General features: G+C 32.3%; 2 protein-coding genes across 2 annotated transcripts; one reads left to right on the plus strand and one right to left on the minus strand.

Annotated features, from left to right (window-relative positions):
* Positions 1-779: 779 nt before the first annotated feature.
* Positions 780-4,164, minus strand: LOC132723289 (uncharacterized). Its single transcript, XM_060707963.1, has 3 exons — positions 3,126-4,164; positions 2,241-2,365; positions 780-1,379 (listed from the first exon to the last, which is right to left on the minus strand). Exons 1-3 carry the CDS (start codon positions 3,956-3,958, stop codon positions 1,276-1,278), a joined length of 1,062 nt encoding a protein of 353 aa, XP_060563946.1. The 5' UTR covers positions 3,959-4,164; the 3' UTR covers positions 780-1,275.
* Positions 4,165-16,934: 12,770 nt separating this feature from the next.
* LOC132723290 (uncharacterized) lies at positions 16,935-22,726 on the plus strand. The gene is made up of 3 exons (XM_060707964.1): positions 16,935-17,467; positions 20,615-20,785; positions 20,921-22,726. Exons 1-3 carry the CDS (start codon positions 16,991-16,993, stop codon positions 21,608-21,610), a joined length of 1,338 nt encoding a protein of 445 aa, XP_060563947.1. The 5' UTR covers positions 16,935-16,990; the 3' UTR covers positions 21,611-22,726.
* Positions 22,727-23,488: the final 762 nt, after the last annotated feature.

The raw sequence follows: 23,488 nt of genomic DNA on the forward strand, positions 1-23,488 counted from the left end.
GGTTAATTAACATCACGTTATTTAAGTCTTGATATCGATTGGCTAAGACGTACCTGGCTAAAACCTGACCCGTAATGGCTAAAACCTGACCCGTAATATTCTGTACAGTAATGAGAATAGGGACAGAACAATGACATAAATTATTTTATGTGGGCATAAAATCTATTAAAAGTGAAAAGATTCTTATTAGACTCATAAAATTATTAACCAGTAGTAACACGTCGTAATTGCCCTTAAAAACTCCTTAATACGATTTCAACAGTTTTTTTAAGAACATTAAGATTTTGCACCAGACTGTTCCGTACCAAAACACCTTAGGAAACGTCATTTTATTTGAGATTTATTTTATATTTTATTTTATTTCGACCATACGACCACATAAATGCGTCGAGGACATGTTGTAAGAAAAGTGACCGTGCGATCACATACACGCATCACAGGATTTCCCTTCTCTTACAAGGAAGGGACAAAGTGTTGTCCGCCCTTTTATTGAAGGACAAATTTTAAAAATATGCCATTGCATTTTTATTATTTATAAGGAGGCTAATTTGCAGAGATATGCGGCAATTGTGCGACATTTAGCGGAATAATCCTCTGCCTAATCATTTAATTTTTTTAAAGCGTATGCTAAAGTAATATATAGACATTAAAGCATAATAAATACCGTATGAAAGATTTTATTTAAACTTTGAATGATCTTAGAGTATCACAGGAACATTTTAATGAAGCAGTTGAAAATTTAGCGGTTTCAAGTTCCCTTTTTAGTTATCTGCCCTTGAATTTGAAAATGTTTCGATAAGTAACATAAAAGCTTGTCAAACATTAATTTAATTTTTTTAAACCTTTATCTTAATATAATATATAATGCAATGCCATTAAACAGTTCTGTTCCATTTCTTTCAGTTTGATTAAAGACTGAAAATTCTGTAAAAAAAAATAGGTATAAAAATATATATGAATAAGTACAGGTAAAGAAGAAAAATAAACAAATTGCTCTTCATTAATTCTTGAAATTTTGCAGGGCTACATGAAATGAAGTAACAAAAACCTTATTTGTGAATTATCTGACCTGGAAATAAGCCAAAGTTCAATTTCAAACTCGAAAATTAGCTCGGCGACCTCTATTTTTTTATTTCGTTTAAAATGTTTCTGTAATCATATTCTTAGACGTGTTAAAATATATCAGCCTCTAATGTTGCTTTTTAAAGAAGTTCATGGTCGAAGTGTCGAACACTATATTCTGTTCTAGAAAAAGACCATGCCAATACGTGTGTGCTAGTGAACCACACTATGGACACGTTCCATGTCACATGTTTGATAATCATCGTGAAGGAACCAATGCTTCCATTCTTTGGCTCTCTTCATCTTTGCTTTGTTACCTATAATTCAAAATATTCATTACATTAAGGTAGAAGGTTCTAATTTGGAAAAGTTAGTAAATTTTTACAAAGGCAAATAAGAAAAACAAAAATAGTGCAGCCAATTTTTTTTAAACGTTGTATGATTAAACAGTAAGGACAGATACTTTATTTAGATTTGTACATTGTACACCATCTCGTTCAATAACAATTACAAACCTTTCGTTAATTAAGAGAATTATTATTGAAACAAATAGATAAAAAAAAAATAGATAGTCATCTTCAGTTTTTATTCAAGGTTCTTAAATACACATTTAAAATAGCGTAATACTAGTACTAATTAAAAATTTAAAAAAGATATCTTCAACTGAAATTATTGTCTTGCTCCCATTTCAAAATTCTTATTGAACGTCTATCTTGATTCTTATTTGTTATATTTTGTACTAAACATGGAAATGGCAGAAATGGTAGAAATAACACATTAAAATATTTCTGGTTCAGTTGACATTTGACGTTAAAAAATCGGTTTTTCTGGAACAACATTTTGCTTAGATGAATTCTCGCATGAAATAAGAAGGTCTTTACAGCCTTTTTGGTCATAATTAACATGTTTAGTTATCTAAAAACAAAGAAAGATGTAATCTGGATTTGAAATGTCATACAAAGTTTTAACCGCAGACCCTTGACAGCAAAATACTGTCTGCATTGGTTGTATTTGTTTGAAAAAGTTGCCGCTAGGCAGACTAAAGGGCGATAATGCAAAATCAACTAATGAATTTGAGTATTAGCGCTGCAAAGCTTACATGTAAGAAAATTCGTTTGTAATTATAGCATAACCCAGACATACGATCATCTTGCTTGTGTTAAAAGAAGAAATCTTACCAACAATCCAGTTGTTGTTTATAATAACAGGTCGTGTTTTTGAGCGGTCTTCTTCGCTCAAATTGTACCATTTTCCGTCAGCATACATTTCCAGTGGTAACATTTTGATAGTTACGTTTCCGTACCTGAAAAAGTTGTTTACAAAGGTATACTGAATAACATAATCCTTGTAATATACCATTTTTATTATGCGTAAATATTCACGTTTTAAAAAATATATATTTCCACTCATATTAACGAGCAATATTACTGAAACAGTCAATATTAATAAGCATAAGCAAAGCAGGGATTTCTTTCATCATGTTGGCAATAGTGGTTCAATTTTGATAGAAATATAGAAGCAAATGGATACAGTTTGCATGATACGTAATAATAAAATAATGATTTTATTATGATAGAAAATTACAGAAAAGGAAGCAGTTTATGTATTAAGGGGCTGTGATTATAAAATAAAACAGTGAAACGGTTATATTCATATCTTGCAATATATATTTGCCAACAATGTAACTTTTTTCGTTTGTTAATTTTTAGGAACACATTTTTACAATACTTCAATTTAATTTACAATAGCTTTACATACACACATGCGCATGATTTCACAATAGAATCAGGCATATTAAATATAATTAGAAACTTTAGAAATTAAATTGAAATCCCTTGCAGAGAGTGACCAGTTTGAATAAGATATTTACAATATTTATGTAGAACAGTTTTGAAAAGTGTTTTGTTAGAAATGTATTTCAATATTTTACCCGCACATTTATTACCTACATAGCATATAAAATGATTATTGATTAAAAAACCATATTGAGATTTTGAAAGGAAAATTAAATAAGTTTTAAGAGAAACTTCATGTAAAGTCTTCGGGCTGCATTTGCTACTTACCCGTCCCTGAGTAATCTTGCAAGAACTTCTTGTTCATTTTCCTCTTCAAATGTACCAAAATCTTGCAAGGACTTTACCCGCTCACCCAGAACCATCATTACATCTGTCACTTTATGCCAGACTATTTTTGTTCTACATGTACTTCGTAGCAAAATGAATCCACCTGCAAATGTCTCTGAATTTGAACCGGAAACAGGGTTAACAATAATGTCATGATGTTCTTTGAATGATATAGATGAAACAGCGTTGCTTAGCCAAACACAATCTACTTCAAATATGAACACATCTATATTTGCCAAGAGTAATACAAGAACCATTTCTGCGCGTTTGATGATAAGTTTCATATACCCAATTGTGCCGAACGTTTGGTTCCCGCTGAGGGTCCCCATATCCAAAGATATTACGTTAATCTCAGGCCATCGTGTTTTTAGCGTTTCCCTTGTCAGTGCATCAGTGGTTGCAATCAAAACAGATTTATGAATATTCATGGTTTTGGTATTACACAACCAACTATTCACAAACGGCATATACGCATCGTTGACCACAGTAAAAAGGACCATGTTTCTCTCTAACGTCATCTCACTGGCGACTGAAATTAATTGTCTTTTCACAGCCTCAGACTCCGAACTGATGTCTGATTTCATAATATGCACGTTCCTACTTGTGTTTTGTTTGTATTTATCAGTACTGCATATTACACGAATATAATCCTCAGCGATATTTGTACAAGGTTTGTCATATATTAGCACATGTGTTTTCATAAATAACAACAATAAGAAAGTAACTAGAGTTTGCAATGTAAAGAGTACAGTTTTGCTTAGTAAGCGTGACATGTCACATGCAAAAATCTTAAACACCTTATTTCGTATTTATCAAATAAAAACAATTTCTTAAAGTGTGAAATATATTTAGTAATGTGCACTTTTCGTCTGAAAGATGAACTACTGCGAATTTACTCCGACTGATGTATGATATATATAAAGTTTGCTGACTCTGAAATGCCAATATGAATCTTTATTCCAATGAAATGTTTCTGTATTTCACTGAAATTATACAAAGAAAAGTTAGTGAATAATAGATATTTTCCCTTTCTTTGGACAAACATGAGTCAATAATACTAGTCATGAAGTGCTAAGTGCTGAAGTTTTCCATATATTCAAAAAGGACTATTTATAGGTAACATTTGACAATAGATAGTGTTTGTAAGGACTTTATTATTACAGTGTATATATCTTAAGCCTAAAATGGCTTTTGGATCTATGCTTGTTATCAGGAAATAACCATACCACGATTCCATTTTTTTTCAGTTTCAAAACTTATAACAAAACGTTTAAGCATGTTCCCGCGCCCTGTATTTGTAAGTAATTCTTATTTTGCTTTGCGGGCCATATTACAACATTCCGTCATGTTTTTAGATATTTTAATGTTTTAAACATTTCTTGCAAAACACTGCTTCTTAATTTGACATAAATTTATGTCAGTATCTAACTGTCTTGATTTCATATATCCCACTTATAAAAAAAGTAAAAATTTTTTGCTTAACATTATTATACCAAACTTACATACCGTGTTTCAGTTGGCCAGTAAATCCCCGTTAAAAATTATTTGATGCGAATCCTTTCCTAGGAATACAACAAATTCAGTATCAAAATTTATATTTTCATTAACATATTTTATTCAGTGTTATAAAGCGTCTAATATTATTCTTTTACACGTATTTTTTTTTCTGAGTATCGTTATCATCTGCCGAGACTTTTCTTATTTATATCAGAAAAAAACAAGGGTCAAATGCATTTAAAGAAGACATGACCTAAAGTGGTGCATTAGTTTAATTTGAATTCATGGAATATATTGGGAGTGGCCTTTTCCTAAGAAGTAGGCACCCAAAAATAGGTTTGCATTATAAAGGAGTGTTGTTTTTATAGAGGATATTTGTTTGTTGGTGTGTAAGATGAAATTTTATTTTATCGAGTGGGGCTTTAAAGACAGTATTCTCACACGAGTTGCGTAGCAAGTACAACACAACAAACAAACAAATGTTCTTTTTATTTTATGCTTAAAACAAGTTAAAACGAAATACCCTTAACATAAACTTTAAAATTAAAAAAAATATGTTTTTCCCCGCTGTCAGCCTCTTTTAATCGAATTTAACCAATAAAATAAAAGAAGTCTTGGGCTGAAAAAATAAGTTTGACAATCAACGTTAATTGGCGATGATGCTATTCATCTTATTAAAAAATATGAATGATCGCTTGTTTGAATAAAAAAAAAAACAATTCTAGCCGAAGAAAAAGTCGCACCATCCGAGCGTATTTCCGCTACTTACTGCAAATTTATATAGACCTGGCTTTGACATTGAAAAGTGTGAAACTATATTTTGTTAATTTTCACTGTGAAATATCAAATATAATATTCACGGAATAAATCAGTAATCCACTGAAAAGCATAAAAATAAGGTTTTGTTTTACTTTCATTTTTCTAACTTTAAAAAAGTATGAAATAAGTATAATTTGCCCGTATATATAATAAATCACTGAAATAACGTATGCAGAGTACGATTATGATGTTCTAACAGTAAACATAAAAGTATTTTTAGTTACTTGAGAATTTGCTTGTCTCGTGATCAAAGCTAACCTCTTAAACGTATTGGTTTGTTTCCGATTTCAAAAAAGCCTGAGCAATTGGTTTTTCACTACTCACTTACAGCTTTTGATATTCCATAAAGACTTTAGGTAGAAATGGTTAACACATCCCATCAGAGATTGGTCGTTTTCAAGGAGACATATTGAATAAGACTACAAAACCGCATGAAGAAATAAATGCTAATGAATGTTTTGTTTAGAACCCTAGCTCCTATTTAATGAAAGGTTATATATCACTAAACTTAACAGTCGAGTGTTAGTCATTTGACATGAAAAAAAGTAAAAAGTGCAATATATTGTATACGCCAAACATTGCTTCACCATGACTTATAACCTTCAAAGTGTGTACCTTCACTGAGTCTGAGTTCTTTGCCAAATTGTGATTGTTGATTTAATTTAGAGATTGCTGCATTTAATTTGTAATGTTCCTTATTATTTTAAGGGAAATTGTCACAATATCAAATTGCTAATAATGTGTAAAGCCTCACATTACAGATCATCGTCACGGTATGCACGTCTCGTGTTTCACGGTTTGGAAAATGTAGATTGAAAAGATGATCTCCATTTTATATTTGACTATGTAAAATAAGTTCCGGCTTTTCAATAATGTTCTTTTGATAAATAGGTATATTGTCTTCTTACTGATTATTTTAAAAAAAATATTTATCAATGGAAAAGTGTTTTTATAATAGTATATAACGATCAATGTAGAGGTATACATTTTCTGAGGCAGTAATCAAAATATAACGACAATCTTATTGATTACACATTAAAATAGTTTGTTCATATTGTTAATGACACACGGCTTTTATTCTTTGGTTTTTTTTTTCAGAATAAGGCTAAAATGTATGTGTTAATGTTTTTCCCAAAAGGCCCTTACATTCTGCCAAACCTGGAGGGTATAAATTAGACTTGAACCCAACCGACCCTAATTTTCATGACATAAAAAACCTTTCATTGCCTTGTCTCTACTGTATGATAAAACAGAAATTGAATTCTAAAATGTTCCAGTTAGTGTTCAAAAAATGCTGTTAATTTCATGTAAAGAAGTTCACGAAATGCCCAGTGATAATTAAATTATTGTTTATGAGCCCAATCTTAAAAGGTATAATAGTTTGCACAGAGCGATAAACACAAAAATAGACCGCCAATGTTACAAATACTTGTAAACTTTTAAAAAGTAAACCATCGTATGAGTGTTTTGTAAAAAAATCATCGCCTTAGGTCAGACCCAATGCATACAGCATTGAAAATGTTTCAGGTTCAAGCTTGAGGCATGTTCAGGACCATTACATTATTTGGCAAATCTTCAATATATAGTCCTATTTATACAAACAATCAAGCTAATGGGTTAATTGCTTTTCCGCATGCTGGGCAGAAAAAGGGGTAATGGCGGTTTTGGTTTATATAAACAAAAAACAAAAAAACAAAAAAAAAAAAAAAAAAACAAGAAAAGTTAGATTTATTAAATAGTATACTGCAAACTCCATTAATCCGAAGAAGAAACCTCCGATTAAAAGCTATTTTAAATCATTTGTTTTTGTTATTTTACATCTGATGGGTTTCTTCTTTTCCAGAATTTTAAAATTGATAGATAATAAAATTTATAGATAATTGTCCAACATTTCCTGCCTGCCGAATTTGACTTTTTAAGCAACTAAATTTCACTTAAAAACAAAAATGAAAACCTAAGTATATATTCTAATAGATTTAATATTTTCATGGTAATATTGGTATTGAAATTAAATTAGCCTAAATCTGGATATCTTGAAACAATTTATAAATGCACGCAAACAAACATTATTTCAGTTCATACTGACTTTCACAATTCACAATTTTATAACTATTTTATGTGTTAAATATGCATGAAGGTAGCAAGGTAGACTAAGTTAAAAAAATACAGATCAGTGATCATACAACCCCATAGATTCTGTTAAGATTTTTTTTAGACTTGCATTAGCTGAAATGAATTATGTTTTAATTTTTAGTTTTGATAATTCTGTTGTTTTTACTTCAAAGATTTGGTACGGATAACGTTTATTTTATATCATACACTACACTTTAGTCAAATGTGGCAATTCATGGTAAGTTTCGAAGGTTTAATTCCCTCTTAATTTAAGCCGAAACTTTTTACATTATCCTTTCATGAACAGATTCGGTCAAAACGTGGTCTAAAATTGTTTTAAGGTATTTTTGGGTTGATTTAAATGCTTTCCGATGGATTCACAACTTTTCCAGATATATTTTGTACGTGAAACTGCGTTTATCAAAAATCAATAAAAAAATTTTTGTTTAAAAAATGAAATTATGTTTTTTTTTTAAAAGATTAAACCCTATTTCTCAAAAATTACTAATACACTATTTCAACTAAAATGTTTTTCGGCAAAAACTGTTTAAAAAAAAGTATATAAAAAAAAATTTAGGTCAATACAACTCAATGTCCAGTTACGTATAATTGTTGGTTTACTGGTTAAAATTGATGACCGTAAATATGGGTCTAAGCATAAGAATGCGAGTGTTCATTTTAAACACAAGTATTTAAATCCAAATTAATGAATTTATCATACAGATTGAAAAACATTTCCAAAATGGCAAAGGATGACAATATCTTTTCTCAAAATTAACATAAATTTGAGCGTTTATTCGTATTGTCTTCGAAATAAGTTACTATAAGCTGTAATATTTGCAATTAAAAACCAAGCCTATACACTGTGTTTGAACGGAATCCTGAAAAGTAATATGGAATAAAATTGATGATTCAAAACCACATTTTTTAAATGATATTGAATTGAAAAAGAAACACAAAAAGCTTTGTTTTTCTTTTTTTTACTTTTTGGTGCATCAAAATGATATTTGATGTTATAACAACCTCTTGGTTTCTGTAAAATGACTGCCTTATTCGTCTAGATGAATTTGCTAAGCTCACATGCATATAATTATCTGTAATTAACTGTAATTGTACGATTAAACGGATTACGACTTGAAACCATAAGCGATATGTATCGGAAATATGAAAACTCCGAAACTACTACCAAGGTAATGAATGAATAAATACATATATAAAATAACAAATAGTAGCAAAGAAAGTGTACAAAGTGTCTACTCGTAGATATGAAAACATCGTTTTTATACACTTATAAATGAAATACATGTACTAGTATTGAGAAATATTAATAATGAAATAAAGTGCGTATTTTCATTTTCCGTATTTTCACTGTAAACATTTATTTTTCACTGCAGTTAAATATAAAATTCTGTATTTTCAATGGTGTCTAGCCGGACTACTTTCTTCTCAATTCAGACAATACACTAAATTTAAGAAGTCTTTCAAATTGTAATGTCTTGTGGTATGAAAATTATCATATTTAAGTCTTGGCTACAGCCACTCGTGAAATATTTATTTTCTTACCAATCAATGAAAACACATCCTGTATTTATAAAGAAAAACTTGAATATCCTCTATATAGCTCGTAGATATGAAAACATCGTATATATATAATACTAATAAATATGGTTGTTCATTTATATAGCTAACTTATTAAGTTTAGTTTTAATTGTCGCTTCATCACGGTGCATATCCATATCGGTACCCTCTTTGCGAAATCTGCTGAAACGGTACCCTCTTTGAACATGCACAGGTCATTCTCTGCTAAAAACAAACCAACGGTGGATAACAATCCAGTAAAATTTCATTGTAATAAGGAAAGGAGGTATGACACTTAGAAAATATGTATACCACGGAACACTAGAATGTTTTATTTATGTGCTGATTTGTCATGTGCCCGATTTTCATGTACTGCAACTTCACAATAAGCTACAAAAAATCGACATGTCTTGCCACGCCCATTACCTCGACATATTTTTCGGGCTGAAATGAACCTATAGCTTGATTATTTATGCATCATACATATTTAATATGTTCATAATTATACATATCATCTTCGAACAAATGGCAGTATATTGTCAAAAATAAATGAAAAATTCATAAAAACACCCTACTTTCGGTTTTGCAGCGGCACTGGCTACCTCTCTTCATTTGAATTTTTATATCACAGGTACCCTCTCATTTTTTAACACATAGGTACCTTCAAAGCACGACATATGTTTTTATTTGAGTGAATCGTTAATTATGTATGTAATATTTCTTACTTTTATGTAAATATTACTTATTTTAGCGATTAACGCAAATAAAAGCATATATCGTGTTTTGAGGGTACCTATGTGTTAAAAAATGAGAGGGTACCTGTGTTCATGTAACTTCGATCCGATTGTTCGAAGTTTTCCGATCAGTTCCGTAAATTTACGTTTTCAGTCTAATCAATGTCACAGCTGACATTTGCGGTGTAATATATTATGTTTGATAGCTGAGACTTCCGGGTACAAAATTGTCAAATAATAGTTTTTGGGATACGTAAATCATAGGTATTTTTTCTCCTTTTTAATTCCATTTTAGTATAGTATCGGTTAGTTAGTGTTTTGTCTTCTTTTCCTGAGATGGGGTAAGGGGTAAAAATGCACTAACAGTTTTAGAAGACCATAATGTTATTGTGCACATTAAACTATCAGCAGTCCCTACTTTATTCTAAATAAAGCCACTATTTTTGAATGGAGGAACAAACTCCTCACAGCGGTTACACTTTTAACGTTTCTGTACTGATCAAGGGAAGTAACCGCTGAGGGGAGTTTTACGCGGAATACGATCGGTTAGTCCGTCTTATATTGGTGATGTGTTGATACAACAAAGGTTATGAACTTGTTCAATAATCTGGAACAGGGGAGATCCTTCTTGGCTTGGTTTGATTGGGTCTGTTCAAGAGAGATGATAGATATGTATAAAGAACAAAGTCCTTTAACAAATTTAATTAACACAAAACACTTTGTCAAGTTAAATTGAACATTACGTAGTAAGCAATGGAACAATAACAATATCGCATATATTACATACTCAAAAAGGCTGATTCAAACAATTATTTGAATTTGCTTTTGAATGTGTTTTTCAATTGAACGTTCGACGGCGAATGTTTATATCAACTCACATTTCATAACTATATCCATATACATGTCATAACTATATTCATATACATGTTTTGCGACCTAGTTGATTTTTAATTATTTACGAATGTTTAAGCACATACATTTTTATATGTTAGTTTTATGGGCCCGTCATGAGGTTCAATTCCAAAGCTTAAGGGTCAATGTCACATTTTGATATCAGGAAACAAATATGAAGTGTTCTTGATAAATCTGTCTTTCTAGATAGTCCGTCGTGCCTAGGTCTAATTTGAAATTGTTTTGAAGAAATGTAAATCTTTGCATTTTAAATGTTAAGAATACAAAAAATGTATTGAAATCATTGATAGATTGTACTGTTTACTTTGAATTAACGACATTACAATATACGTAACTCTTCAAATTATTTACGAAAGATAAACCATACTTAGATAATGTAATTAATGACGCATTGATCGGACGGTAAATAAATAAAACAAATATCAAACTTATACCCATGATGCACTGTAAAACACTTGTAACGAAACGCTTTCAACATTTATGTTTCACAGAAGTTTTGTCATCAAGTGCCCTGGTGCAAATTGTCAGCATTTTACAATTCGAACATTTTTGGGGAAACTTTCTAAATAGATGCATATTATTACAATACAATTAACAAACATTAGAACAAATTAATTTTATCTATAAAACTAATCTATTTATTAGATTATAGTAGTAAACATATATTATGCACTAGTGAAAGTTGGGTCAAACTCCTTCGAGAACTGTAGGAGTTGCGCACAAAAATATATTTCCCTGATTTTTGTAAGAAAACAAAGAGTCATAATTCCGCAAAAATGTTTGAATCGCAAAGCTCTGAAAAATATGCGCCAGGGCACTTGATGACAAAGTTTCTGTAAAAAGTTTGGTCAAAATCTCTTGAGAAATGTAAAGACGAAATTGTTTACGCCATTCTTCAATATAATAACTAAATTATATTTGAATAGTAAAATGATTGTCATTCGATTCCGAAAATGCACGCACAATCCGCATGTACCAGACAAACCATTTAAAATCAGACACAGACATTTGCGCCAAATTAGATACTAGTGTCGGAGGGTTTTAGCTGAAAGATATACAATTTAAAAAACTAACCTTAATTTTATTTTGAATAGCATCTGTTTATGAGTCTAATAGGCTCGTGTTCGAGGGAAAATGGCGGTGCAACCATGGTCGCTGAAAATTAATCAAGCCATAATACAGTATTGGATGAACATTATACAGAAATTTGAACGTAACTAAGACAGAGATGTGTGAAGATATATATGAGTTCTTATAATAACATGTCAGGAGTTCTTGTGATAACTGTCACGTAGTTGTCGGAAAACTTTTGTATATACTACAGAAACACTAAAGTCAAAAAATGTTCATTTTCATATTTAAAGTCCTAAATTAAACATAAATGATTAAGCTTGCCTTACATCTTGTATTATGTATCAAATACTAATTTATAGTCCATTTCTATCGTCTCTTGTTTCAAATCTGGTTGTTTTGAGTAAAACATTTATTTGCTAATTCGCACATATTGACCTGTTCATTTGTGATCTTCATCCTGGCCATACATAATTACCTAATTATAATGCAAAGTTGCAAAGATATAGCCCCGGCTAACACATTTATTCCCGATTTTTCATATGTCCTGGAGTTCTTGTGATAAATATAAAGATGCCACAGAGTCCTATGATATCTTTTTTTACGTTAAGTGTGGTTCTTGTGCTCAATCACGGCACGTTTTAGCGGTTTTTTATTTTTCAATATGGTTGTACAGTAGAATCCCTCCTTAAGACCACCCCGGAATTAAGACCACCCCGCTATTAAGACCATTTTTTAAAAGAACGGAATTTGCTGTTCTTTATATCAATAGTAACATGATCCAGAATTAAGACCACCTCGCTTATCCACATTTAAGACCACCAGATTCAGTCCAAATTCATTGTTTTATTCTTTATTTGACCCCACTATTGAGACCACTTATGTTAAAGTCAGCACCTACCTAGATCACAAATTTGTTGTCATTATCTGCTTGAATGCTCTTAGGCATGACATTTGATTTCACAAGGTGTGAAAAACTGTTGTTATTGGGTTATTGTATGAAATAAGGTGAGAAAGTAAATTTTAGAGTAGTTTAATGTTGCTTTCAGCACATTTATTTTGTGAAGAATAAATATCTTATTTGATAGGTGAACTATGTACATCATATAATAATTAATATTGAAATCAGACGAAAGAGAATTTAATGCTAAATTTTTTCAGAAATATATCTACCTCTCATTGGATTAAATATTATAACACACTTTTATATTGTTAAGATACATTTTGTTTGTTCATGCAACATGTACTGATTAAAAAAGGCCTTGGTCATAAAGTATGTAAGCAATAAGAATATTCACATTTAAGACCACCCCGCAATTAAGACCACTTTGGGCCAGTCCCAATGGTGGTCTTAATTGAGGGTTTTCACTGTAATTCATTTTGACACGTAGTACGCTCATCCTTTGCACAAAAATGGGTATATGTAGTGTTGGTTTTGAGTGTATATTATTTCTTACCCCCGTTTCTTGTGCAATTTTATAGTATTTTTGCTTACGTTGATTTCGTTGAATGGAAAAAGGATTGATGTAGAGCATTGAACTACAGGATAAAATGCGCTAAATAATATATGATAGCATATCACCTGTATATCCCTACTTTTTCGTTCGTTATAAATAGCTAATATAAAAATTCTGTCAGTCTATTTCGCATTAACTTCACTCATTAGAGTTTATCTAACCATTAATTTAAACGCCGGGTCAATCTCGATAGCCAGCGACACACTGATAAGAAAAGATTTTAAACGAATCACATAATTGAAGCTACAATCGCTCACATGTCACTTCTTTTGAGCTGTTGAAATCGTTCCATTGTACCCTATTAGCTTCGACCTATTACATAAATTATTGAATGGTAATAAAATTATAGTTATAGACCCTTTCATTTAAGCGAAGAGTTACTTCCCTAAACTTCCATAAACTAAAAACCCACTTTTTTCAATAACTTCTACTCATTGTTTTAATTTAATTCTTGGCTTTAACAACTACGGTGATTCAGAACAATTTGCTAAGCAATAATCTAGCACAGTTGCCTTTGTAAAATTCAAGTAACTTCTGCGTTTTAGTCAAATATTTTTACATAACTTATGTGTTTTATCAGAAATACATGTATGACTGTGTAAGAACTATATTTTTTTTCATGTTTTAGTTATTTTAATTCGTTTTTATTCTCTGTGTATTATGTGATGTGCTAGGTCTCTGATATTCTACGGTATATTTTAAGCAATAATTCTTATTGTTTAAATTGTCTGTATCACTTTTATTATCTGTTTTTTAGCATTTTTTTAACACTGCATTCATGTTAAAACAGTATCATTATGGGACTTTTTCAGTTTTGACGTAAATGGGGATAGTAAATTCTGATTGTTTAATTACGATTATAACATGAAAAATTTGACTCATACATACATAAGAATTTAAAAAAAAACCAAAGATTAAGATTTATTCTTCCTATGGGGTAAAACAACGGAATTTCAATGTGAATATATCTATAAGATTTTCTCTAATGCCAGGACAAAAAGCTAGTTAATAAATCAAATAGTAATATTTCATGGACACCCATACACTGTTAAATTACCTTATACAAATTTAAAAGGTCATTTTCTACTTTTCTGTGTGATTTTCTGTCATTTAGAAAATTCCGGCGTTTTTTTGACAAACATGAAAATAAAATTGTCAATGTCTTTTTAATGATTGTTTTTCAAGCTGAAAAACAGGAGCAGAATGCATTATGTCAAGACTTATTGATCGTCGTTTTTCATTATACCATATAAAAAATCTTTCAAAGAACCAGTGAAGGATATAATTTTATAAAACTATCCTGAATGAACGAAAACCACGTGGCTAAGATTCGCAACAGACTATAGTATGGTGGCTGATTTGTGCCATTCGTATTTTCGCCCCGCGCCCCCGCCATTTTAATTTGTTAATTCTCGACTTTTCGCTTGTCAGGGTCGCGGGACGAAAACACGCTAATTAGCGGGGACGCCGGGCGAAGTTTTTTCATTAAACTTCGCCCCGCGCCCTGCCGTTTTATTTCTTAATTCTAGCTCCGCGCCCTCGCGGGGCGAAGTTTTATTTGTTAAACTTCGCCGCGCGCCCCCGCTAATTAGCGTGTTTTCGTTCCGCGACCCCGCCATTTAAACTTGTAAATTCTCGACTTTTCGCTTGGCGGGGTCGCGGGACGAAAACACGCTAATTAGCGGGGCGCGGGGCGAAGTTTTATTTTATTAAATTTCGCCCCGCGCCCCCGCCGTTTTATTTCTTAATTCTCGCTCCGCGCCCTCGCGGGGCGAAGTTTTATTTATTAAACTTCGCCGCGCGCCCCCGCTAATTAGCGTGTTTTCGCTCCGCGACCCCGCCATTTTAACTTGTAAATTCTCGACTTTTCGCTTGGCGGGGTGGCGGGACGAAAACACAAATGGCACAAATCAGCCACCATAGTTTTGAGATGATATTATTGTTTCTGTTTTGAATAAAATAAAACTTCGCCCCGCGCCCCCGCTAATTAGCTAATCGGCGGGGGCGAGGGGCGAAAACATAAATGGCACAAATCAGCCACTATACGATAGTAAGATAATTTTGATATTACAAATATATTCTTATAATTATGAAAATAAAAGACCTTTTCTCAGTATTTTATTTTATAAATAAATAGATTTGTATATATAAGCGGTACTGGGTCGTAACATGTTAATTAACATACAAAGTTCACAGTAAGAAGTCACAGGGTGCATAATTATGTTGTATTTACAAGCGACATTTGAAATCACCAAGGTGCATATTTTAGAGTTATTACATTACAACAGATAACGTCACTTAACGGCATCCGTATTTGGTTATGGATCATCCTAGGGACTGGTGCCTAACTTATTTGATACTCCAGTCAAAAATTCGTTAAATCATAATTCAGTTAAAAACGAATTTCTGTGTATAACTTGTTTTTTGTTGTCCTTTTTTTTTTTCTTTTTTTTTTTGGTGATTAAAAAAAGATAAACAGAATATGCATAAAACAAAAATATCAAGTTGAAAATATCACTTTACAAGTTTTAATATAATATGTAGTGCATGCATTGGCATGATGTACGATTTTTTGAGAGTGCCTTTTTTTACCGACACAAACATTATACAGTCATGTACATTTAAAAGAATTGTTACTTTTATGCTTTTACTTTTTTTTTGAAATTAGATAGATTTATGTTATTGTTTTTCTTTTCCTCACTATCTTGCAATTAATTGTTTTCGAAACCACAAAATTCTTACATTTTTGAAACTCAAAATATCTCTTTGGTCCTGTGTATTAGCAGAGACATAGATACATTATGTATATCTCTGTAGTGCTATTTAACTGCCCGGTAAAACACGGTGCGACAATTTTTCATTATTAAGAATCAATCAAAAATGGAAACCATGATCAGTTACCCAGCCATAACTATTGTCTAATATTGAAACAAATGGTTAACCTTATCATGGTAAACATTTTATTAATCTTTTTTTATTTTGCCAATTTCAATCTGCCCATCAAGATTGTAATATCCCTCTGTTAATGTACTTAATCGTACCGTATCCCCCAATGACGTCATCCAGGGGCGAAAACTTGAATCCAGTCTCTTATAAGCTAATTGAACACACAAAAAATGAGCACAATGCTTTTTATTAAAAGATTCAATTAAACCCAGGCCAAGCGACGAATAACGTCACGTTAAAATGAATACATGGCCATACAATATCATTTTTACCGAGTGCAAAATCGGCACGGGTATGTGATAAAATAGTTAATGGTCGCCGACTGATGGTGCGTAACTTAAAAATGTGACAAACAAGGCGGCGCCCAACGAACGCAACCCCCACACGACCCAGCAACAAGAACCAGTGGCAAGGAGCCCAGGCGGGCCCCAAACAAAACCAGGACAGGGTACAAGGCAGAGCACGCACAGGCTAATCACCAAAATGATAAATAATTTGTAACTGATAAGATTTTCAAAGAAAGACTACCTTTATTTAAAAAACAATGGCGAGGCACAATAAGATATAAGTGTTTTAAGTTGATATTGTACTTGTTATTTCAGAAAAAAATATAACTGAGATGAATCCTGAGGATAGAATCAATAACCCACAATATCTAAACTGGATCAAAGGAACTTTAGCCCTCATGCATTTGTGTGACGTCGTCCGTAACTATACTTATCACATATTTGATAAGTTCTTGGATACTATTTCAAACCGTCGACATTATAACAATGGATCAAATTATAAATTTTTGGCTGATAATACGAAATGGGATTCCAGTAAGTGGAGGTACACAACGATTTATCAATGCGTGTGTCAATCTTTATTCAGAGAAATACTAAGACTTCACTTCTTTGGCGATAAACGTATTGGTTTTACAAACTGCAAAGACAAATATGTTGGAGGACCATGGGGTTTAGCAAAGTTTTTTATGCCAGTGAGCAAGTATTGTGCTGACATTGAAACACCTGGAGAAACGGAACCTACTATTGTCTTAAAGATGATTCAAAACTGTCGTCTTTTCGACAATATCGCACATGCAAATATTGACATTGTAAGTATTTTGGCCACCTTTAAAACTTTAAGTGGAATAAAAATATATTTAAGACATTTTTTACTTTTTAACACACAAATAAAAGGATATGTCACTCCGCTTGAGGGTTCTGCAACAATATAGAATATGAAAGAAATTATACCAAAGCGGATGCACAGCCTTGTAGGAGCACATTTGTCTCGGAGCACATTTGTCTTACGTAAGACCGATGCGAACGCATTTGTCCCACATAAGACAAATGGGACCTCAAATGCCTACCAAAAAAAAAAAAACTCATTTGTGTGACAAATGTGCTCCGATCAAGTTTTTTAAGGGACAAGAAAGCACATTTGTCTCATGTGTTTTTAACGGACAAGAAAGCACATTTGTCTCATGTTATTTTTTATGAATTATTTGTCACATATTTCCCCACGGCAGAAATTCTTTCTTAGAATCGAGGTTCGCCGTTTTACCTCAAGTGTAATCATCAATAGGTTTGCTTATGCTTTCTTTATGAAAACCTACATTGAACTATTAATTATAGTATCTCTAATTCAAGAAATTGATTGGCTTAACCTGAAGGCGTACACTGAAACATACTAAATCCCGTTCACGATGGTACAATGGTGACAGCGCGATGGCACCATGGTACGTTGATGACAACGCGATGGTGCGATGGTGAAAACTGAAAACACAATGGTACGAACGTGAAACAACGATTGTACGATGGTAAAACAACGAAGGCTCGATGATGAAAACGTGATGGTACTATGGTGAAAGACGGTGTTACGATGGTGAAAATACATAGGTACGATAATATTATGATAAAACTGCGATGGCATGATGATGAAAACGTGATATTATTTTCTCTATCATGTCATCGCACCATCGTGATTTCACCATCGTGCCATCGTGTTTTAATCATCGTACCATCGTACCATCTCAATTTCACCTTTGTACCATTGTGCATAGCTGTTCAGGGAGACAATAATGTTACTTATGTCCAAACGGAACACCGTAATCGGTTGATATTGACTGATACAATATCGTGACTCGTTTCGTATCTCGCCGAAATCATGCGTCTCGCGAAATCTCGCGTCTCGCTTCGCATCCCGTTGGTCGACGCGAGACAAGAAATTGATTCCAGGTCATAAACCGCTAAGTAGTTTTCCCTTTATAGTCTACATAAAATCACTTAAAGGCCCATTATGCCTGAGAAATGCTTTTTTTGTATTCCTCAAAAGCTTTTTATTTTTGGTATACTTTTATAGCTCCAAAAAGTTACTCATTGGCCAATTACCTGAAGCATTTTTCATCTGCTGCCTTTTTGCAGTTTGTACAGTTGAAATGATTCAGAATTTTGCATTGAAGTCAAAGTACTACATTGTTTACATTTTGTTACTTTTATGACGCATTATTTCACATTTATCGCGAATTTCTTTGGGTTACAAGCATCTAACTTCCTCAGAAATCATTATTTGAATATTAATAAATTCATACATGCCCTATCTAAAGAAGTTAAAATTTATTCATTTTTGAAATCTCTTGGTACGGGATACTTCGACATTGCGAGATCTCCTGTTACAATATCGTGCCTCGCTTCGTGTCTCGTCGCGTCTCGCCCGATTCTGATTATTTTAGGAACCCATGCATGTTGTAAGTGCCTTTTCAATGACGAATCTGAAAGCCGAAATTCTTAGAAAATGACGATTTTTTATACATATATTTCTGATGAAAACGAAATACGTGTGTAATGGTCTTCTTATTTTCTCCATAGATCATATAAGGGCCTCCGAGGCCGAGTGATTTCAAAAAACCACTTGCCCCTAACAGCTGTAGGTTCGACACTAACACGGGGCGTCGAACTATTTATGCGAAGATCCCAGTCAGGTTCCAAATGCGCAATACGTACATATGCGCGTGTGCACGTAATAGCTATCGCGTGCGTACGTTATAGTATCGCGTGGCCACGGAAAAGCTATAGTGTGCGCACGTAATAAATAAGAAAATTCTATGTTCCCTTTATGCCACCGTAGATACTACCTTGTTTTTGCTAAGAATAATACATGTGCCATTAATCATCTATAAAACTTTAAGCATTGAAAAGAAAAGTATCACAATTAATAACGATAAGGGTAGAGTTGCTGCATATGTGTTTAGGTTCTGGGTGCTACACTTTTTCATTGTGACATGCAGAACAGGGATATTCTTTAATTTGAATCCTATGCAGAGGCAGGGAGTTTTTGACTTACCGGAAGTGACCTAAAAACGGTATTATAAATATACATTGTAGAAAACACAGAACAGTGGCTGGTAGCCGGTATACAGATGGACATAATTTAATTACCCTTTAATATTTTTATCGAAAAATGTGAGACAAATGTGTTTCGAGTGTCCTTTCTATTGTGTGTCGAACACATCTGTCTCATTTCCAATTTGCCGCAAATATGAAGGTTTACGAACACATCGGTCACACTTCGTGAGACAAATGTGCTCCGACACAAATGTGCTCCTACACAGCCTAGTTATTTCTTCAAACAAGCATATTCATAGTATTTAATAATTCCTATTAATTGCACAATGCCTATTAGAGAAATATATATAATGACAATGAATTTATTCGTAATATAGCTCAAAATACAATCAGATTTTCTATTTAACAAAGAGTGATGAATGAATATATATAAACATATGAGTATATTTACAAGTATGTAATATGCTGATATAAAGTTAATTTAATTGTGAATTTGCAACCTGTAATTAAGCCTTGACAATCGCAGAATGTATATGATTAATTTAACAATTTCATTATTAGTCGTGCAGAGTATTTGAGTTCCCGCTGCATGAATAAAGAATATTTAAAGGGCATTAATCTATAACTTATGATTTTCTTTTATACTTTAAGACGGGTTAAGTTATGTTGCTTCCACTATATTATTGTCGATTTTTCTTGCATTCAACATGCATGCATGATGTACATAAACAATAAAATGTCACAAGACATGTGGCTATTTTAAGCTTAAAATATCATCTACTTAAAATGATCTATTTTTTCTATAAATTTTCGTATGAAATTGCAAACATCGATGCCAGACAGGTAGATCGATTGTTTTAATAAAATTCGGTATGTCGCAATTTACCATGCTCAATCTTATGTCTTAAATGCAGATAATTGAAAGTAGAAATGCGATGATGCATTCGCCATTGAATAATGTAAATGATGCAGACTTGAAGAAGTACATTGATGCTATGGTCGACTTTTTGAGAGATGCTTTGAAATCGCAGATAAAAGACAACATTCGACAGCAGCTGAACAAAGCTCAGGAGGAAATCCGTCAGGTAGTCTTAATTTTATCCTATAAACTAAAATTAATTTTAGCTGTAGCAGAAAAGCGTTCTTTTTAAGCTATTATTTAATCTCAGAATCAATGAAATATTACAACTAAGTAAACGAAACTTTTCTTTCGATTAAAGCTGAGGTATGCAGATATGAGAGTCGATCTGCTTCCAGAAAATGCAGAGAGAGCGATAAACTTCAAGAAAAGATTGGTCATTGGTAGTATAAAGAGAGAGTATGAAGAGGCCGATGTTGCTAAATTAGGTGAATATCTCGACATCCTGGATGAACTCGGAGGTGATCTTCTAGCGTGGAATAAAAAGAGCTGGGAAATCGGGAAGCTAAAAGAAATTGGAAATTACCGGGAGATGCTGGATAAAGCGTTAGCAGAAAAAGATGAAGCGATAAAAAGTTTGAATGAAACGAGAGAAGAGCTTGATAATGTTAAGATTGAATTCAATGACACGAAGAACAAACTACATGAAGCAGAAACTAAAATAATTACTATACAAAGAGAGCTTAAAGATACACAAGAAAGATTGGATGCAATTACCGAAGAAAATAAAGATAAACAAGACGAGTTAAATACCACCAAAAACCAATTAGATTCAGCAACCAAAGAAAATGAAAGACTACAAGACGAACTGAATGATACAATAGAAAAATTAGATGCGGCAACAGAAGAAAATGTAAGACAACGGAACCAATTGAAAACAACACATGAAAGATTAGATGTAGCAATTAAAGAATCGAATGAAGTTTATCATGTTTGTAAAATTTTTGCTATCATTTCACTCTTTGTGGCTTTGATTTTGGTATATTTTTGAAGCATCTTATTGTTTTCATGACGATTCGCTCGCTTAAACATTGAACATTATGAATCGACACATGTACGTATGTCATGTTCTTCGAAGGCATTAAAAGTCTGCAAACAAAAAAATGCACCAGCCACGTTTACGTATTGTACTTAAATTTTTAATTACAGAACTTCTATGCTTAACTACAAGGGTTGTTGGTAGGCGACAATGTGTGTAGTTTACTCTGAAATAATTATAAGCTATCTACCCTGAAGGCGTAAAATATAGCATTATATAAACAATATTGGCGATGGGCATTGTAAAATGTTTTGCCAATAAAAATCTTGAATCTTGAAAATTATCGAGAGCGGGACGTTGTCATAGATACCGAATTTAACACGATCTAGACATTCAAAAAAAAAAACAACACAAAAGACAATATTTTATAATAAAAAGATAGGATTCAGTTTTGCTGATGGTCAACAAACGTATTCAAATACTTTATCAAGCAAATACATTTAGTTCATGATAAAGAGACTTAACTCTTAGTCTTTTTAGTTGCAAAGCAAATAGCGAACAGATAAAATACAATTGCCAGGAGTGTCGCTAGACAAGTTGTTAGAAGAAATCTTTTTGCAGCCCTGTTGATGTTGTTATTCTGTTAGAGATATGTTTCTAATTTGTCTTTAAGTATGAAAATAAATTGCTCGTAAGAAATCTTTATGTACTTTGTTATAATCATGTCTTAATCATGTTCATTATTTTATGTTGCTCATATATGGTATATTTAGTGGCAAGAGGAAAACAATTTTGAAAAGGGTTACATACAAAATGTTTTCAGTGAAGGTGTAACAGCGAATATATTATTGTTTGTTTGCGTTTTACGTTGCACCAACACATATGGCAACTTTCCAGTTTTACTGGTGGAGTAGGGATGATATCGTTATAGAAAATATATAATGGAGATGTAAAATAAAGGTGTATCTGTGTAAATATTATCATGTTGATGATCATCATGATAATATTGTTACTTCTAATTAGTTTACTGACAACTAAGAATGTACGAGTCTTTTTTAATCTAAAAATATTGTATGTACTTACTAATTGTGAATAAGATAGAAAATAAATATTTATAACAGTGTGTAAGTAGCACATCTTGAATTAATCTATATTCCATTATACTAACATTTAAGAAGTGATAATAGTTTGTCTATTTGAAATGTAACAGTCTGTGTTTAACTGTCTTATATCTAATCTGAAATAAATTTTTATAAATCAAATATCTTTCAGTCTTTATCACAAACTTAATTTTTACTTGAAATATCAGTCACACTTATGCTGGTTTTAAGTAAAACAAATGTTTTAGTAGAATTGTCATGTATTTTAATGTCTGCATGTGGGTTAGTTTACATGTACAATTTCTCTAAAAGTTGTATGCTACAACTAGACATATTGATGGTGGTGACAGTGATGGGAAAATTATATGTACAACATATTTTTGAGATATTATTATGCAGCTGAAGACCTCAAGCGACAATAGATCATCAGTTTATCATTCTTGGTGCCACAATAGATGAAAGAGGAAAAGTGAAAACAACTTGGTCAAGTATTTCAGTCTTGAAGATCAAGTAATTTTAAAATATTTCACCAGTTTAACACCACAGTTGTCCATTGAAGTATGCCTAGGGCATAAAAAGACAGGGTTTAGGATCTTTCGTCTCTGATGCCTGGACAACTACATGTAGCTTAACATTTTGATCAGATATAGTATATCCGAGGTCCTAATGAATGAAAATATGTGACTGCAACCACAATACCATGGGGCGGGGAATTAATTAAAGGAGACACAAAGAGCCAAATATTGTGGGACACACCGATATGTGACACACTCTAAAACTCTCAAGTCCA

The sequence above is a fragment of the Ruditapes philippinarum genome, unplaced genomic scaffold (genome assembly GCF_026571515.1).
Source record: "Ruditapes philippinarum isolate M1 unplaced genomic scaffold, ASM2657151v2 ctg2128_1_1_1_1, whole genome shotgun sequence".
Classification (NCBI taxonomy): Eukaryota; Metazoa; Mollusca; class Bivalvia; order Venerida; family Veneridae; genus Ruditapes; species Ruditapes philippinarum.